Source organism: Rhinolophus sinicus, linkage group LG02 (assembly GCF_036562045.2).
Source record: "Rhinolophus sinicus isolate RSC01 linkage group LG02, ASM3656204v1, whole genome shotgun sequence".
NCBI classification, from domain to species: domain Eukaryota; kingdom Metazoa; phylum Chordata; class Mammalia; order Chiroptera; family Rhinolophidae; genus Rhinolophus; species Rhinolophus sinicus.
This window is the reverse complement of record NC_133752.1, coordinates 154540304-154559102: the sequence shown is the minus strand read 5'-3', so window position 1 is coordinate 154559102 and position 18799 is coordinate 154540304. Positions and strand designations below refer to the sequence as shown.

At 37.0% G+C, this 18799-nt stretch overlaps 1 protein-coding gene across 1 annotated transcript in view; it reads right to left on the bottom strand.

The window, feature by feature from the left end:
• Positions 1-18799, bottom strand: part of ADAMTS20 (ADAM metallopeptidase with thrombospondin type 1 motif 20) — a 151445-nt gene that overhangs the window by 119184 nt on the left and 13462 nt on the right. The window contains 1 exon segment of the mRNA XM_019748447.2: positions 13317-13479. Coding sequence (XP_019604006.2) covers positions 13317-13479 — 163 coding nt within the window.

Genomic DNA, 18799 nt, shown 5'->3' with positions numbered 1-18799 from the left:
GTTTATTTTGCAAGTGTGTGTGTGGCTGCTGAAGTTAGAATAGAGCATAAGGCTATTCAAACAGACAATAGTAGAGAACGCTACCTTATAAATCTTATCTTCCCATTTTCAGGTAAGCCTTCACAGCAATCCATTTCTAAACTAGGTCCACTTACTATGACTTAACAAACATATAACTCCCTTTGTTCTTCAAACTTTTACATGAACTGCTCCTGAGCTAGAAGAGTTCCCATATTATCTGACAATCTGCCTCTTGTATGTGGAATCATCCCCAAAATGCCTCGAGGTAATTTTACATAGTAAGCACTCTAAAATACTTCCCCCAAAATGCCAAATTAGTTCAAAGTGGGGATTTACAAGTATGATAACCTATTTGCTCTATCAACTCAAATATTGGCATAGACTATTTTTCTACACTACTCAGCAACTTGTTGAAATATTAGTATGAGCATCTCCTATTATGTTATTAACTATAATGTCTGTCTTCAATTACCTCTGTCCAGCAGTAATGATGTTCATAAAGTTTGGAACACAGGCTGGGAGCCGCCAAGAACATGGACCATCCTTGTGCAGTTCTCCCCTGCATTTGTACTCATTGTGAGAACAGCCCAGTCTCATGTCTCCATGTTTTTAAATAAGGCTGCTTTTGAATTTGCCATACGGAATCAGATTCTAATTGCAAATAATTAAAATCTTTGCTTCTTCTTCATGAGGAAAGCATCACATGGCTAAGCAGTAGGGAGCCAAAGATTAATATTTACTTCGCTAAGCATTTGCAATTAAGTTGTATTTGTCAGGCCCAACCAAAGAAAAATTGTAAAATGAGTTATATGCTGATTAGTGATCTAATACTTAAGATAGAAAATTTTAATGTATTACTCTCTACAAATACATTGACTGATTTTCACTTCTCTCCTTTACCTGATGAGTAAATCTAAAAGAATATTAAGCGTATAAAACAGAAACAATGATTTTCTTATAGAGCTCATATACTATGGTCCATCATTTTAATTGTTCCCTTCCAATAGGCCCTTTTCTTCCTTTTTCTTTTCCTATGCAATCAAGGGAAAAAAATTACAAACATAGATGCAAAAATTCTAAAGAAAATATGACCAGACCCAGACTGGTAAGAACACAATGCAGACTGGACATTTGAGAATCAATTATCTGAACAAAGGGGGGAAATAAATGATCACCTTGGTACACGCAGAGGAAAAATGTTTTCATAAAATTCAACATCCATTCATAATAAAAATTCTTCAACTAGGAATTTAGGGCAACTTCCTTAACCATATAAAAGGTACATAAGGAAAACCAATAGACATTGTATATATGAGAAATGGTTGAAAGCTTTCCTTCTAAATTGGTGATGAGGCAAGGATTTTCATTATTGCCATTGCCATTCAACATTGTTTTATTAATAGAAATCCTAGCCAGTGCAATAAATAAATAAATGAAAGATTGGAAGGGAAGAAATAACTGTCTACATTATTGTTCATGCACAAAATACCAAAATATTAACAGATAAACTATTAGAATACATGAGGAAAGTTGCTGCATATAAGTTAAAAAAAAAAGCTGTGCCTGCTTCCTTCCATGAATACACTGAAATTATAACTAAATTATACAACAATCAACCTGGACAGCCATCTGAAGCCTAGCTGAACAGAAGTTTTACAACAAAGGATATAAAGAATAAGCCACGAGAAGACTGGTAGGAGAGGTGGAGACATGAAATGGGCTGGCCCCAAACTTCTGTGTGGTGGTTGAGAATCAGGGGGTATATCTGGGTCATGGAGGTTCCCCCCAGAGGAGTGAAGGACCACAGCTCCACACCAGGCTCCCCACCCCAGAGTATTGGTGCAGGGAAGAGGAGACCCCACAACATCTGGCCATGAAAAACAGTGGGGATTCTGACCATCTGGGGGGGATGGAAAGCTGCGGGAAACCCAGATATCCTCTTAAAGGGCCTATAGACCACTGGCAGGTACTCACCCTGGGCTCTGGCAGAGGGATGGTGACTCGGGGAGTCAGAGGCATAAGGGGGACAGACTGAGATGTGTGCCTTCGATGCAAGGGCTGGAGAACAGTCAGCATTTTCCCTGTGTGTCTTCTTCTTCCAGTGCAGCTGGCAGGTGGGCACCATCTTTCCTGTGTTGAGCTCTTCCCCACAGGGTCAAATCTGAATCTGATTGGTCTGGTGAGCCCCATTGCTCCACCCTGCTGAGTCCCTGAGACCTTCACCCAATCCAAATCCCCTAACACCAGAGGCACTTTCTCAGTGAGCAGCCAGCCCCACTCACATTGCACCCTTTCTTGGAAAACTATTGGAGTCTATTGGCCCCAGGCAGGCAGAAACTGACCTCTGTGTGCTCTGAGACTTTTCCTGAGTAGCTCCTGGCTCATTACTGGCACCAAACTAGAATCTACATTAACCTGGTGACCATAACTCCTCCTACTCTATGAGACCAAGCCTTACCCAACTTGTGTACTGTACAAGGCTTTATCAATGGCTAAACCTTAAGAGAGCTGACAGCAGGCCTCAGGGTGTCCTGACTTTTGAGGAGGTATACCAGTACCCAGTACTAGTGGCAGACATCCTCAGTTCCTAGCATGGCCTCTCCCACGTGCTTCCAAGTTTAGCACAGCCAGCAAACAATTGTGGATCACTTTGTACCTCCTACCAAGTACTCCACAGCTGATCACAGGCAGTGGGTGACCTGACCTGCACTGGAGCTCCTCCCAAGAGGCCCCAAAACCAACATATTTGGAGGTTTGCTTCAGACCACAGCAGAGCACCCAAATACACCCACAAGTAGCACAAATAAAGGGCAGTCTCAACAGGCACCAAAGCCTGCTGGGGAGAATCCAACTCAGTGGGGTAAGCCCCTCACACAGCAGCCAGTAAACTGTGGATGTGGCCAAACCACACAGCCAATCAGTATGAGGGTCAATACCACCCATTGATGTGCCAATGGCAATCAAAGTTCAACTATAATGGGAAGGCACACACAACCCACACAAGGGACACTCCTGGAGCACCCAGAACAGGTGACCAGGGAGACTGTACCAGGGCCCTACAGGACTCCTACTACATAAGGCCACCAGGCCAAGACTGGGAGACATAGCAGACTTACCTAATACATGGAAACAAACACAGAGAGGCTGCCAAAATGAAGTGACAAAGAAATACATACCAACTGAAAGACCAGGAAAGAATTCCAGAAAAAGAACTAAACAAAATGGAGACAAGCAACCTACCAGATACAGAGTTCAAAACAACTGCTTAAGATACTCAAGGAACTTAGTGATAACTTCAACAAAAAGATAGCAAGCATAAAAAAGGACATAAAAACAATAAAAAGAAACAGTCAGAAGTGAAGAATACAATAACCAAAATGAAGAATGCACTAGAAAGAATCACAGCAGACTAGATGAAGCAGAGGACTGAATCACTGATTTGGAAGACAAGGTAGCAGAAAACACCCAGTTGGAACAACGAAAAGAAAAAACAATTTTAAAAAATTAGGATAGTTTAAGAGACCCCTGGGACAACATCAAGCATAACAGCATTCCCATGATAGGAGTACCAGAAGGAAATAGAGAAGGCAAGGGATTAAGAACCTATTTGAAGAAATAATGACTGAAAACATTTCTAACCTGGCAAAGGAAATAGACACACAAGTCCAAGAAGCACAGAGTCCCAAACAGGATGAACCCAAACAGCCCCACACCAAGACACATTATAATTAAAATGGCAAAGGTTAAAAACAAAGAGAATCCTAAAAGCAGCAAGAGAAAGGCAACTAGTAACTTACAAGGGAGCTCCCATAAAATCGTCGGATGATTTCTCAACTGAAATTTTTCAGAGCAGAAGGGATTGGCATGAAATATTCAATGTGACGAAAAGCAGGACCTACAACCAAGGGTACTCTACCCAGCAAAGCTAGTGTTTAACATTGAAGGACAGATAAAGAACCTCCCAAACAAGAAAAAGCTTAAGGAGTTCATCACCACCAACCACTATTACAAGAAATATTAGAGGGACTTCTTTAAGATGGAAAAAAAAAAAAAAAGAAAGAAAGAAAGAAAAAAAATCAAAATTATGAATAATAAAATGTCAATACCGTGTTTCCCTGAAAATAAGACCTAGCCAGCCCATCAGCTCTAATGCGTCTTTTGGAGCAAAAATTAATATAAGAGCCGATCTTATATTATATAAGACCTGGTATTATACTATACCCAGTCTTATGCTATATTAAAATAAGACTGGATCTTACATTAATTTTTATTCCAAAAGATGCATTAGAGCTGATAGTCTGGCTAGGTCTTATTTTTGGGGAAACACAGTAGCTACATATCTATCAACAATTACTTTCAGTGTAAATGAATTAAATGCTCCAATCAAAAGACATAAGAGAGCTGAATAGATAAGAAAACAAAACCTTTACATATGCTGCCTACACAAGACTCACATCAGATTGAAATACACACACAGAAAGTAAAGGGATGGGAGAAAGATAAAACAAACAGACAAAAAGCTGAGGTAGCAACACTTATACCAGACAAAATAAATTTTGTATTCATAATTTTTCTATTATTTTTCTTACCCCCTTCCAATTTGTTTAATCTTTGGGCCCCACACCTGGATTCATCCATAACTACATGACCTATCCTCCCACTACCACTCTGACTTCATCTCCTGCTACCCTCTCTCCCTCCCTCACCGCACTTGTACTTGTACAGGCTGGTCATGGGACATGTTAAGCAGGCCCAGCACCTTTGTAACTCCAGTGAAAGAGGTACTCAAATATTTTATAAATGAATGAACAAACGGATAAACAAATCCATGTTAGGGCAAGGTTGAGGCCTCACATCCTCCAGAGTTATTAATGTGGAACAAGAGTCTTAGCAGTCAGCTTTATTCTTCTCTTATTCAATGCCCAACCCTGCCCCAGAATGTAAAGCAGGGATAACCTGTACACAAGTCTTACACCAATGCACTCTTGTTTTCCTTCTCCTTTCTTCTCCTGGCCAATCATGAGGTGGGAAACAGAAAAAAATAGGCTTTTGATTTAGTGACCCTATACCATAATTTTCTCTGCCCAGTTGAATGCTATGAACTGATTCCTCCAGAGCTAGAAGTGTATAGACAGGAGAGATTATTCAGAAATTTCTTCCATTGTCTTGTTGTACATCAGATCTTGAAAGTTACAACCTAATATTACCTTGACCTTTCTATTTGCACCCTCCCCACCACTAAATTAAAAACAACAACAACTGAGAGGTGGTCATCAGATAATCCCAATGTGCTGGAATATATGCAAAATTATTGAATACCACAGCAGTAGAATCATGAGTTAACTGAAAATTCTGGGCAGTTTTACATTAAGAATAACATTACTGGTTCTCTTTATGGTAAACATAGCCTGTATTTAATCACTAATATCTCAAGTCCTCCATCCATTCTACCCCTCTTTCTCAACACAAAATTTAGCTGTTCACCTATTAATGTCAAAAACATCCCCTTCTTTGTACTTCTCAGTTGCGGGCATCTCCAACACATTTTTTTCAACACCAACATCACAACTGTCCACCCTTTGTTTGTGTTCTCATTTTCTCTATCCAGCCTCCATTCATGTAACTTCTCACAGCAGTCCCCAGTTTCTCTGTGGGTACCTATCTTCATCCATTCTTATAGCTCTGGTTCTCTGGTTGCATTGACCTGACCCCATGAGTAGGGTGGGTCTGGCTGATTACAGCTTTGCCTCCAAAAAGAGCAATTAGCTCAGGCCAAACAAAACAGTCATCAGATCCTATTCCAGGACCTTACTTTGAACTACTGGGGGAGATGACTCCAGTACCTACTGGACTGGCATCAAGTTAAACCCAAATCCTTTAACAGGGCTTAGCAGAGACCTTCCTTAGTTTGCTCCTGCTTACCTTTCCAGCATCACATCATGTTGCCATCTCCTGGCATCCCACACTTTTTCTTAAGCACTTTTAGTACCCTCAGTAGTTCAAGCACTGTCCCATCTCCAGGTGTTCGCACATACTGTTGCTTTCATCTGGAATACTTCTTACCCTCTCCCTTTCCCTAACTCCTACTCATCTTTTGGGTCTCAGGTAATGAGTTATTTTCTCAAGTAAGCCTTCTCTGACTCCCACATTGAGCTAGATTTTCCAATGAGGCCCCAAATCATCTTCTCAATGAACCTCGTCTTACACACCTGTCTGTGAGCAAAAAAGTTATTTTGGCACTAACAATTTAACTACTTATACAGCAGTTGTAGCCATACCATAGTATTAGTTGCTGTAAAGGATGTGAAAAATGAAACAAAACGTAACCTGCTACTTTAAGGAACAAACACAAAGTCTTAAAACTAATAGGTGGGATAGCAGAGGCATATAACAAATTTAAAAACAATGCAAGAGTGTAGATTATGTGCAGAATAAACAGTATTGCCCCAAAACTGTGAGATAGTCTATGGCCAGTGATTCTTAAGCCCACACTCTTAATTTGATAAAATTATGAGCAGGTACATTAACCACAGGAGAACGAATAAGAGGCTAACTAAAACAAAAGAATAGCAATCTTCAGTAGAGCAAGAGTCAGTAATAAGGTAAAATTAGTAAAACAGCTAAAAACTAATGATTCCACATTTTTATCTGTATAAGCGAAGAACACCTTAAGAATCTAAATACACTCATTTAGAGCAAAGGAATTTTTATTTTTAATTTGAGGAGACATATCTCACTGTGGAAGGAAAAGAGTAAGGAGAAATTTCTTAAAGGATAAGTGACTTAAGAGTATGAAACAAGTCAAAGGAAATACAAGGTGATAGATCACTGAAGAGCGAGTCCTTTTATAAGAAAGGGTAAATGGAGATTATTGAATTCTAGCAGTGGAGGTTTACATTGCTGTCTAGTAAAAATCATAGGAACTTTACCAGGTCGCAAAGTGACTAAAAACCCTACATAAGAATTTCAAAACCGGAAGTGGACCAATAGCAAGCAAAGACAGAAAAATTCTTAAAGGCGGTAGAACAGAAAAACAGATGCACGGTATATTTCAAAGAAGGGATAATAGTCTCAATCCTTCCTCAACAGTAGACTTGATGAATGCAAGTAGATTCTATTATACCTCAAGATTTATAATTCTCTCCTATTTATTTCCAAGCTAGCACAAAGGAAACAAACAAAAATCCTTGCCTTCAAAACTTGAAAAAAATGAACCATTTCTACCTGCAAAACATTCTCCAGTTTTGACGTAGTGTGAAATACATAATCCTAGTATAAAGAAGACTTTTAAAAACTTAATTCTTTAGAGTAGACAGGTACTCCTTCCTAGAAGAAATATTGTTATCACACCTAAAATGTAAGGCATTTAAAAAAGTTACCTTCCCTTTTACATCTTTTCAAAATATACCTGATTGGATAAACATACCCTCTGGTTCCTGGCATTTTGGCTCCCTTCTTCATTTACCCATTTCACGTAATTCATTCAATGTGGGAATCATCAACCTCATAAACAAAACTAGATAATAAAACTTCACAAATAAGACTTCAAAGCTCTGGGACATTGCCCACGGACAAAATGACAACACAAAGCAAGTATCACATATGGAAGATTGTTTTTTCTCATTGTAATGCATTATTAAATACATTTACATTTCACTATTACAGCAAACAGAGCACATCTGGTAAAAACAGGTTGGCTAATAAGATAACACAGTCTGCATAGAACGAACAACTGTCACAACACCACTAGGTTTCTTCCCCTCACAGAAAATATTTGTAAGTTGATGGTGACTGCTTCACAGACTTATTCTAACAATCAGTGAGATATGACTATGAAGCGTGTTTTTTAAAAAGTACAGAGCTTTTCACAATATTTGTATGTATGAGGTAGTTCTAATACCATATGATTTACAATCTCAAAATCTAATAGGTCAAATTTCACAGTTTAGTATTTTTCTTTGGTTTGGGACAAAATTTAACAAGAACATTACTAATACAATACGACTGAAAAGTAGCTACTTAAGAAAAACTGCTTTCATGCTCTTCAAAATACTGATTAACAAATAAAGCAAAAGGGGACAACTTCAGTAGATGAGGTAAATTTGTTATTCAAATTTAAAGCAATCTTCTCTACTTAATAGAGTAGGGTTTTTTTCAAAAAATAATATTTCTTAAATTTCCATTATAGCAGTTGCTTGAATTAGACAAATTTGGACACCAAAATAAAAAGACTTCTGGGTGGGATGGGCAGAACGGATGAAGAGGGAGGTGGAGGAGAGAAAATGGCTTTAGAGTCGATGTGCTGAATCTAGGTTGCCCCTAGGAAATCCAAGAAAACATGAGCATCAAACAGTCATAGACCTGAGATGTCATCTTAAAATAAGGTGAAGTTAAAACATTTTTAAAATTATGTATCAGTTAAATTAGTAGTTAAAGTTAGGAAAGTAGAAAAAATAAATCAAATAAACTATTAAAAAAATGGTGTAAAATGGTGACCAAGAAAAACACTTTTAAAAAATACTTACAAGATAGGAAAGCAATAACAACCACCAGGAAGAGAAATTGGAGAAATGGTAAGAAAAGAAAAGGAAGAAAAGCAGCAAAGTATGTCAGAGAAGCCGAAGGAAGATGAAAATTCAACTGGGTGGAGTTGGTCAATGGTGAGAAATGTTCCCCCAAAATGAAGTAACACTGAGACAGAGATTATTGCTTTTGGCAAGTGGGTCATAAGTGATCTTTGACAGAGTAATTTTAGTAAAGGATGGATAGAAGGGTGAGATCTCTAGAGACATTTCTATACATATTTAGAAGCTTGAGCTACCTCTTGAAAACACCATTAACAAGTTATTAGTTAAGAATATTGGCCACAGCCATGGCCATAGTTATAATCCTCTGTCTCTAGATTAATTGATGGCACCTCATTCTTTGCCCACAAATTTATAAAATGTTTTAAGCAACAAGGACCTAGAAATCATTTAGTGAGAGACTGCAAATCAGTAACTAATGAGTCAAATTTCAGCTTTTATGTTTTGAACTTTTGTTCCCACATTTTCAACTTCTCTATAAAATACAAAAGATCTGCTAATACTGATCTCACATTCCCAATTCACCTTTTGCAAGAAGTACATACTCATATTCCATTGCCCTGTGGATACCTCAATATCCTACTGATACCTCACTTCACTCACTTCTGGTAACTTCCTGGTCCCTGTAGCTGTGAGGTATCGAAGTTAGAAACCCCTAAAGTTGACATTTATATAGCAAACATTAAATTCATTAAGTATTTACTACCTACTCTAGGTTAAAACACAGAGCGGTTAAGATCTCAAAATCAGTTAGTAGCAGAGACAGAAGTAGAACTCTTCCCTGACTTCCAGCTTCCTAAGTGAACTGTGGCCTCTGCTGACACTAAAGACAACGGGATTTTCCAAAAACAAATGCTGATTAAATCATCATATTTAAAGAAAAGAAAATAATTTGTATATAAATACCATTTTACTAAACAGGTAGTTCTTATGCATTCACAGAAATGTTATCAAAATGGATTACCCACACATACAAAAAAATCTTTACCCACACACACAAAATACCTGTACCATGCATGTCAAAGTTAAAGGAAAAGCTTTAAGGAAATTATCTTCAATTTACTTCTTTATGTGCACCTTACTTGTTTGACATTTAAATCCTCTGTTAACAAAATAGCTGCTTCCTTTGATTCAGTCTCCCTGGACTTCAGTCTCTTCTCATTCAAATCCAAAACAATCTTTAAAAAATAAAGCTGACAGCTGAGTAATGTAACAGTAAGAGATCATATGATGTCTCTGCTTTAAAACTTCTGTTTCCACAATGCATATGCGATAGCCTACAGAATCCTTCAAGTCCTTTCAGAGCTGCCTGTGTTTTAATCAAGGTAGACAGGAAGCTGCCTTCATAGCCTCCTCTTCCCCTGCTTCCCACAGTCCTTCTCAAAGCAGGACTTTGAAGACACAAATACTATTCCCTTTCATCTACCTGTTCTACCTTGTTCTAGCCTATTTTTATCGAATTTGCAATTGATGATTTGGCATCCAGTAATCACAAGTCCAAACTAACAGCCAAACTTGTTTACATCTCCCCCCACAGCCCGGCTTTCACAGGCACACTAAAATCACCTTACGGCCCCTTCAACCACAAAACACCAATACTTGGGTTTTACTTCCTGCCCAATAGGGGACATCCCCACCTAACAACTTCCCACCACTGTAGTAACAAAGCCTTTTTACCTACGCTCTCCCCTCACTCCTGTCTCCTAACCATGTCAGATGCTTCCCTGTGTGGGCTGGTGTGCAGTGGCATGTCCCCTTCTCTAGGGAACTGATTAAGTAACCAATTCTTCTTTCCAAGGCAGTTATCTCCATGTCTGTCACCTTACCATATTTGACCAAAACAAATCCTGGGTACATTTTTAATACAAGCCCTTCCCCCTCTTTTTTTTTTTTTTTTTCCTTAGAAAATGCCAACAAATCCTTTGCAATGGAGAGTAAATGGTTTAACTATCACCTCCCCGGTAAAACCCAGGGCAGTCTGTTTCTCAACCCCTTGAGCTGCATACCATATTGCTCCTAAGACAGTTCAGGCAGCCTTGGCTCAGTTTTATAACATTTCTGTTTTTGTGTTCTTTTACACCCACTGAGCTTTGAGAACCTGAATGAAAAGAAAGACTTAAGTCTTATACCTCATACAGTTCTTTACACATATTAGGGACCCAGACTATAAGAATGAAACATTTTTTAAAAAAATTATGAGAAGTACAGAAATTCTAAAACTGGCCAACATCATCTAAAACCCATTGAAAGACATTTCATTTTCACTCACATCAAGTCCTCTGTTGCATTGCTCTACAAATGTTCTACACTCCTACCCCAGGACACCGAGATGAGAGGGACAGAGTGGCAGTGGAGGAAAGGGAGCAAGGCAGACCAGGTCCCCTGAGGAACTCAGCCCGGTTCTGATATGCTCTTGGAGGGTAAGCAAGAGCAGAATTATTAAACAGAATCCAGAGAACTGTTTCATTCCTGTCCGTCTTCTCAGGGCTTCCCTCCCCTTGGTTTTACTTTGGTTAGTATGTGTGGGCTGTTTGTTCATTGTGTAGGTTTTTTGTGTGTGCGTGTTTTGCCATTTCCACTGGGTATTACTTAGAATGTGTCTGATGTCTAGCTGGGAGCCTGGCATCCACAACGGCTTGGCTTGGCTACCAAATATAATCATTTGTATGGCCTCAAGGCACAGGGTGAAGTCTGATGTTGAAAAAAAATGGAATCTAATTCATCAAGGCTGAAGCCACAACGAATTGCAACATTTTAGGGTCATACTAAATTAAAACTGTCAGTAGAAATATTTTTTTTAAAAAAATGACTTTCCCTTTTCCACTTAACCCTTTTGGTTCATGTGCTAAATCTCTAGGCCCACCTATTTGACAAATTCTCCTGAATGAAGGTTCACCTTTAGAATATGTAAGATCCTGTAAGTTATTTCTGACATGGGAATTAGGAAAGAAAAAAAAGCCATTGATAACATTTTACTATTAATAAATAGATTCAAAACTCTCCATTTTTATGAACAAAATAATGAGTAGCAGCTAATTACTTAGGCCATTAATTGATTGCCCTTTTTAGTGATTAAAAATATGTATGTTAATGGTACCTAAAAATGGAGGTGGTTCAGGCATTAAAAAGAATGATACTACCTTTAACATTTTGGTAGATAAGTATTGTGGAAAAATACATTGTGATTAAAAGAAAACTATAGCTTGCTATTTGCTTTTTATTTGCAGTTTTTATAACAAATCTTTAGCATACAATTTTGTTTAAACAAAAGGGCCTGGCTTTTCATGAACGATTTTCTTTCTGATAATGAACACTGATTGTGAATGCAAACCCCTGCATATCATTATGTGAAACATTTACGCATTCAGAGTGTCTACTTGGTGGTTTTCTTCTTAAGCTAAACAATTCATTAAACAAGCTGCCCCTGAATGGTAGATCAGAACAAGCATAAGCTGCCTTCTGTAGACGTCTATTGTGAAGCTGGACCCATTTGTGTTTTCTTTGAAGCCATAAAAATGAAACCCTTATGCTCATATTAAAAGCATAAGAAAGGCATCTATTATGTCAATAGATTTAAAACACGGCCTTAGACACAGTGAGAACCACTGCAAAATGGCACTCTTATAATAGCAAAGGTTAAGAAGTGCACTCCCAGGGAAAACCTTCAAAGGCCTACATATCATTATATCCCAAAACAGATGGCATCTCAGTGCTTGGAACTATAGCTTCTGGACACCTACAATCTCCAATAAATCCTTTCTAATCCCACTCTTTTGTCTAGATTTTGTACTTTGATGATAACTGCAGGTGCCTTTCTCCATACTTCACAGAATGACATACAATGACATGGTGAAGATACATGCACATACATGGACACAGCTCTTAATATGACTTCGATACAATGTACAAGCATTTTACTAGCAACAGATTTATACTTTAAAGAAATGCATGATTCTTAGATTGTAATCCATTACAAATCTTCAGTAGTCTGAATTTTAGAGGAAAAATGATGAAAACATACCTCTCTCATATATTGCTGAAGCATACATTGATAAAAACCACTTTCCAAAACATAGTGGAATTATCTAGTATCTATGTGTATACTCTAGAGAAACTCTCAAACAGAGGAGAGGAGGACAAACATATTCAGAAGTGTTGTTCATAATTATGAAAACTGCAAACAACCCAAAATTCATCAACAGGAAAATGGACATAAGATCTGTGATACACAAACACTGGACAGCAATGAAAATGAGTGAACTGCAGCTACATGGGTCAACATAGCTGAACTTCAGTTACTAGACAGAGCAAAACGGGTAATCACAGAAAACTATATACAACACTTCCTTTATATAAGGTAAAAAAGCATGCAAAATTGACCATGTTATTTATTACTACTTAAGTTCAGTTTTGTTTAATTATCTACAATTCTGCTAAGAAAAATTAAATCATACTAGTGTGACTCACCGATTGAGGTGAAAACTTTCTAAGGTTAATTGCTACAAATCCCATATACCGAATACTGTTTTTGGATTTAAGTTTAGTCTACTACCACAAAATTGCATTCAGACATTAGATGGTTTTCTCATAGGTCAAGAAAATGTGTTTGAAACATCATACTTCAATATTTAAGGGAAATTTGCAAATTCTGACCTATAAAAAGATTTAAATAGTATAAGTTAACCCAAATACTTTCACTTCATACTTTACCTGAAACATCACAAGGCTTATGAGAATGCAGAAAATAGTTCCTCTTTAATTCCTGTCTGTATATAAGATGTGGCTTGTTATGATTATCTTCATGTTCACTCCCATCTGCCTTCATTAGAGGTTCTAAGAAATATTCACCATCATGTGCTTTAAATGTTCCCATCTGAAAATTAAAAGAAATAATAAAACTTAACAGTTTTGTTTTCGTCACTAAGAGAAAGCACACCATGCCGTAGGTTAAAATGAACACACAGAAGCAAGATCCAGGAGTCTATTCACTGAATGTCATCAACTGAACACAGGGTTCCCTTTCCATGGCTCACTTTTCTCACTCTAGTGAATAAAGTCATGAACACTGGCTGGTATTCCAATGGGTAGAGCTGAGATGACAAGCACTCCACGTGTAAAGAATGGCATACACAACAGCATCAAAATGGCAAAAAGTCAAGCACATTCTAGAAATAAGAAAGCCTGTTTGGCTTGGCCTACGTAAGGTAGTAGTGTGAGACAAAACTTAAAAGGTAGGTCGGGGTCAGAAAAATAGAGATGTTAAAATTTAGAATTTGTAAACAATGGAAAGCCACTGAAGAGTTTTCACAAAGACCTGTGTTCTGAATTCCAGAATCCAATATCCAACTTACTACTCAACATCTCCACTGAGATAACTAGTACCATTCATAACCTTAACATGTCCAAAGCCAAACTCTTGATTGCTGGTCCAAACCTGGTGTTTCTGCAATGCTCTCTATTTCAGTAAATGAATATTCAGTAAGTGAATATTCAGAACCTGAACATTATTATTCAGATTGCTCAGCACAAAAATCCTTAGAGAGGAATTGAGGCTGGTTCTTTCACATCTCACACTCAATCTATCTTCAAATCCTGATGCCTCAACCTTTAAGGTACAACTGACAACCACCCACTTCTCCCAAACTTTAAAACTACATCCATGATCTAACCTAACATTATCTCCTTTCTTAACTAAATCAATGGCCCTTTAGAGTCTAGTCTCTAGAGAACAGTCACAGTAATTTCTCTTAAGTCTAGATCCTGTCACTCTCAAACACAAAAACAAAAACTCTAATGACTTTGCATGTCACTCAGTAAAATCCAAGTTCTTACAACAATGTCCTGTGCGATTTGCCTACCCCTTTGCCCCACCCGTCCCTCCAAGCACACAGACTACCAGTAGTTCTGACTTCATCTTCTCCTGCTTGCACCGTGGCTCATTCTAGAGCTCGCAGAGCTTCCCTCCTGGTTTCTTTCCTATTCCTCAAACATGACAAGCGCACTCTCACTTTAGGACCTTCCTACTTAACTAAACTTTCTGCTTCAAGCACTTCTCCCTGATGGCTCACGATCGTTTCTTTCACATCTCTACTCACCATTCATCACCCTATAGGAAATGGCACCCAGTCTCCTATCTCTCTTTTATCCAGTTTCATTTTCCTTCATAGCAGTTATCGTTACTTGATGTATTTTTATTTATGTTACTTGTCTGATACAATCGACTAAAATATAAGCTCCACGAGAGTAGAGCTTTGCCTGTACTCTTCTCTGCATGCTTCTCATGCCTACCACATACCAGATGTTGGATAATGAGTAAGACTGTAAGGTATGAAATTTAATCTAGTAACATTGTGTGCTATGGACAGTAACAACAAAAAAAATACTAGCAGTTATAAGACAGAGGCTATAACACAGAAGAGAGGTAAGAAAACTTGAATTATGGTGACAGTGATGGTAGGACAGTTAGAACAGAAAGGTTTTGCAAGATGCCAATACCTGAGGAAAGCAGAAAAACAGATAGTGAGAGAAAGAATGTATGATAGAGATAATTTTCTGGGAAAATATAATTTACTAAAATAACGCCAGAAATGTTAAAAATCTAAACAGATCCCTTTTCTATTGAACAGAAAAAGGTATCAGAGTTACATCATAAAATCTCCCGGCCTTGATGATTTCACAGAGAAATTCCACCAAGCCTTGACAGAGCAGATAATTCCACTGTTATTTAAACTGTTCCAAAAGATGTAAAAAATAAAGCATTCAACTTATTTTTATGAAGCTTGTGTGAACTTACAACAAAACATCATAAAGACGGCACCAAAACAAAACAAAAAATATACGGGGCAAGCTCATGTAAGAATATCAAGATAAAAGTCCTAAGTTGTATTAGCAAATAAAATTCAGCAACACATGAAAAAAATAATACATGATGAGATAAAGTTTATCATAAGAACATAAGTACAGTTCAATATTGGGAAACTATTATATAATTGTACTCATTATATATAATGAATTGATATGATTCATTGCAATCACTTATACAAAGAAAAAAATCACATGGCTTTTGAAAAAAATCCAATAAACATCTTGATTTTTAAAATATCAATGAAATATAAATAGATGGACGCTTCCTTAACAAGATAAACTAAATCATAGCCCAAAGACAGCATCATGCATAAGAAAGACATGTGCAAAGTATGTGTCTTTCTTATGACCCACTTAGGTCAGAAACATAAGGATGCCCAGAATCACTTGTACTAAAAGAATTAGATAAAAGAGATGAGAACTATAAAAAACTGAATGGGAAGCATTAAAACTATCATCTTCGTAATCAGTATATACCTTAAAAATAAAAATTTAACTGAAAAACGACTATAATAACCACTAAGTGAATTCAGTGAGGTAAAATATACAGGCTTCAATAGTTTTCACACGTATAAAAACAACAACTAAAAGGTATTATAGAAGAAACAATCTAACTTACAAATAAAAAGATTAAATAAAAAGATTAAAAGAATAAAATCAATTAGAAATTTTTAGGTCTCTAAAATGTTAAAGCACTACGAGAGAACTACAAAAGAAAACTTAAATGGAACCACTTGCCTTGTTCTTGAGTGGTGAGAGTCCCCAAATGAATCTATAAACATAAGATCCCAATTGAACAAAACACCAACAAATATTTTAGCATGTAAACTGCTTCTAAAGTTCATGTGGAAAAAAATAAAAATAGCCAAGATAATGATAAGAAAACAATGAGGTGGGACTAGGACTAGAAGATATTAAAATATTATAAAGCCACATTAGTAAACACTATAATGCTGGCACACGGAGACCAACAGACCAATGAACTGAATAGAAAGGCAAGCAATAAATTCTCAATCATACAGGACTTAACATTATTGTATATAAACAGTATCTCGAATCAATGATGAAACTGAGTATTTAATAGCATTGCAACAAGTGGGAAGACATTTGGAAAAATAATTTGGCCATATCCCACAGAATAAATTTCAAAGGATCAATGATGTAAACTTTTGAAATAAAACCTTAACATCACTAGAAGATAACATGAGAGAATTATTTTATAACTTTGGAGTAGGACAGGTTATTCTAACCGTTACTTAAAACCCATGTTAAACTTCACATTTAACCATTACTTAAAACCCATTACTTAAAAGTAATTAACCATTACTTAAAACCCATGTTAAACTTAACATTTAAAAAATGTTAAACTTCACTCAGGAAGAACAGAAATCAATACTAAACTGAGGAACCTTTTTCACAAATGAGATTGGAAAAATCTAAGTTTTGTAACATCAAATGTGTCTGGGAAAACAGGCACTTTCATATACTGCTGTTAAAAATGTAAATCGATGCAATCACAATGCAAAGCAATTTGATAGTATCTACCACAATTATAAATGCATTAGCCCTTTGGTGTAGCAATTGCCCTTCTGAGAATTTATCCTACAGATACTGTATATTGTTCACATGTGAAGTAACACAGGCTTATTAACTATAGCATTTTTTTTTAATAGCAAAATACTGGAACCAATTCAAAAGTCCACTGACAGGATTTGTTTACATAAACTATGGTACAGCCCACACACTGGAAAATCTTGTGGTTCTAGACAAAAGGAAAATAAACACTCTATGCAGCAATATGGAAAGACCTCCAATACAATTATTAATGCAAAATATAAAACTGTAAAACAGGATGTATAGTTCACTACTACTTGTGTAACAAAGAAACAAAATTTCTATTTGCCTAGTTGCTACTAAAGAAACTCGAGAAGAATTTATTAGAAACAGGACAGGTACAGGTTGGAGTAAGTAGGTGGATTCAGGAAAGACTAGGTATCGCATCCTTCTTACCTCAAGGGCTTCATACACGCTGTTCCCTGTACCTAAAATATTCCAATTCCCACACTTCACCTCACATTCCTGCCTCATCCCTCTCCACCTGGCTGGCTCCATCTTATCCTTCATGTCTCAGCTTAAATAGCCACTACCTAAGAGGTTTCCTTTGACCAATTATCTAAGTAACCACATCCCTACTCTTGAAAATATATTACTTCTTTATGTTAGTTTGATTTCTTCAAAGCATTTATGATGTAGTTATACATTTGTTTACTATTTATAATTATTATCCCTCATTAGACAGGGGGCTTCGTATAGGCAGAGACCTAGCCCTGAATTTGTATTGCTTAACATAGTACTTAATACGTAGCAGCCATGGTACACAGTAAATATTGGTCAAAGCATAAAAGCTATTATTTCCTACTCTTGGTAAATTCAGCTTGCGTTGAGCAGACATAGGACAAATTTAGACTCACAGGTCGGAGCTAGAGTACAGAAACTCTTGCATACAGGGATGTGTTCATCAAGACAGTCCATGAACTTGGGTGAAAAAAAGTTACATCATTATCATTAACCTCCAATGGAAATTTAGCATTTTCTTCAGCTATAAATGTAGGCAACAAATCTGTGATACAGCCAGTGGAAAGAAAGATCTTTTCATCACATGAAGATGTTTGCGATCTCAAAATATTGTTTATGTGCAATAGTTATCAGATCTGCCATTAGATCTCATTTGATGTGCTAATAAGCGAAAATTTACATAACTATTTTTTAATATTTTGATAACTATATTTCATTATAATTGATTTGGTATTTTATCTTAGACACTTTAAAACATTCTGAGAAGGGTTCCACTGGTGAATTATTAAAGGGTTTGAAGAGAAGTGAAAGGAGGGAGGGCAGTCACAGTCACTTTGAAAGATTAAATAATATCATTGAGTAGCTAAGGGAAGACCAGCAAGGGGGGTGTTTAAGCCATCAAGGTATGAACTACAAAGGGCGTACATCTGTTGGTGGTGACGAGAGTGGAAAGAAGCCTTCGGATGGTCAGCATTTGTAGATAGATCCCTTTCTCTAGTCTGGAAAGGCTAAATCATCAAGGGTAGGCATTTATAATTATATTAATACCTAACTCCAATATGTACAGCAGACATCATTTATATATATTTATAATTTATTTCAACCTAACAATAACTCTTTGAGGTAAGTTATATTATTATCCCCACTTTACAGGTGAGACAAATGAGGAGCAGAGGTTTAAGTAACTTGTCCATGTCTTCTACCTGGTAAGTGACAAGACGGAGATGTGAACCCAGGTAGCCTGGCTCCACGAT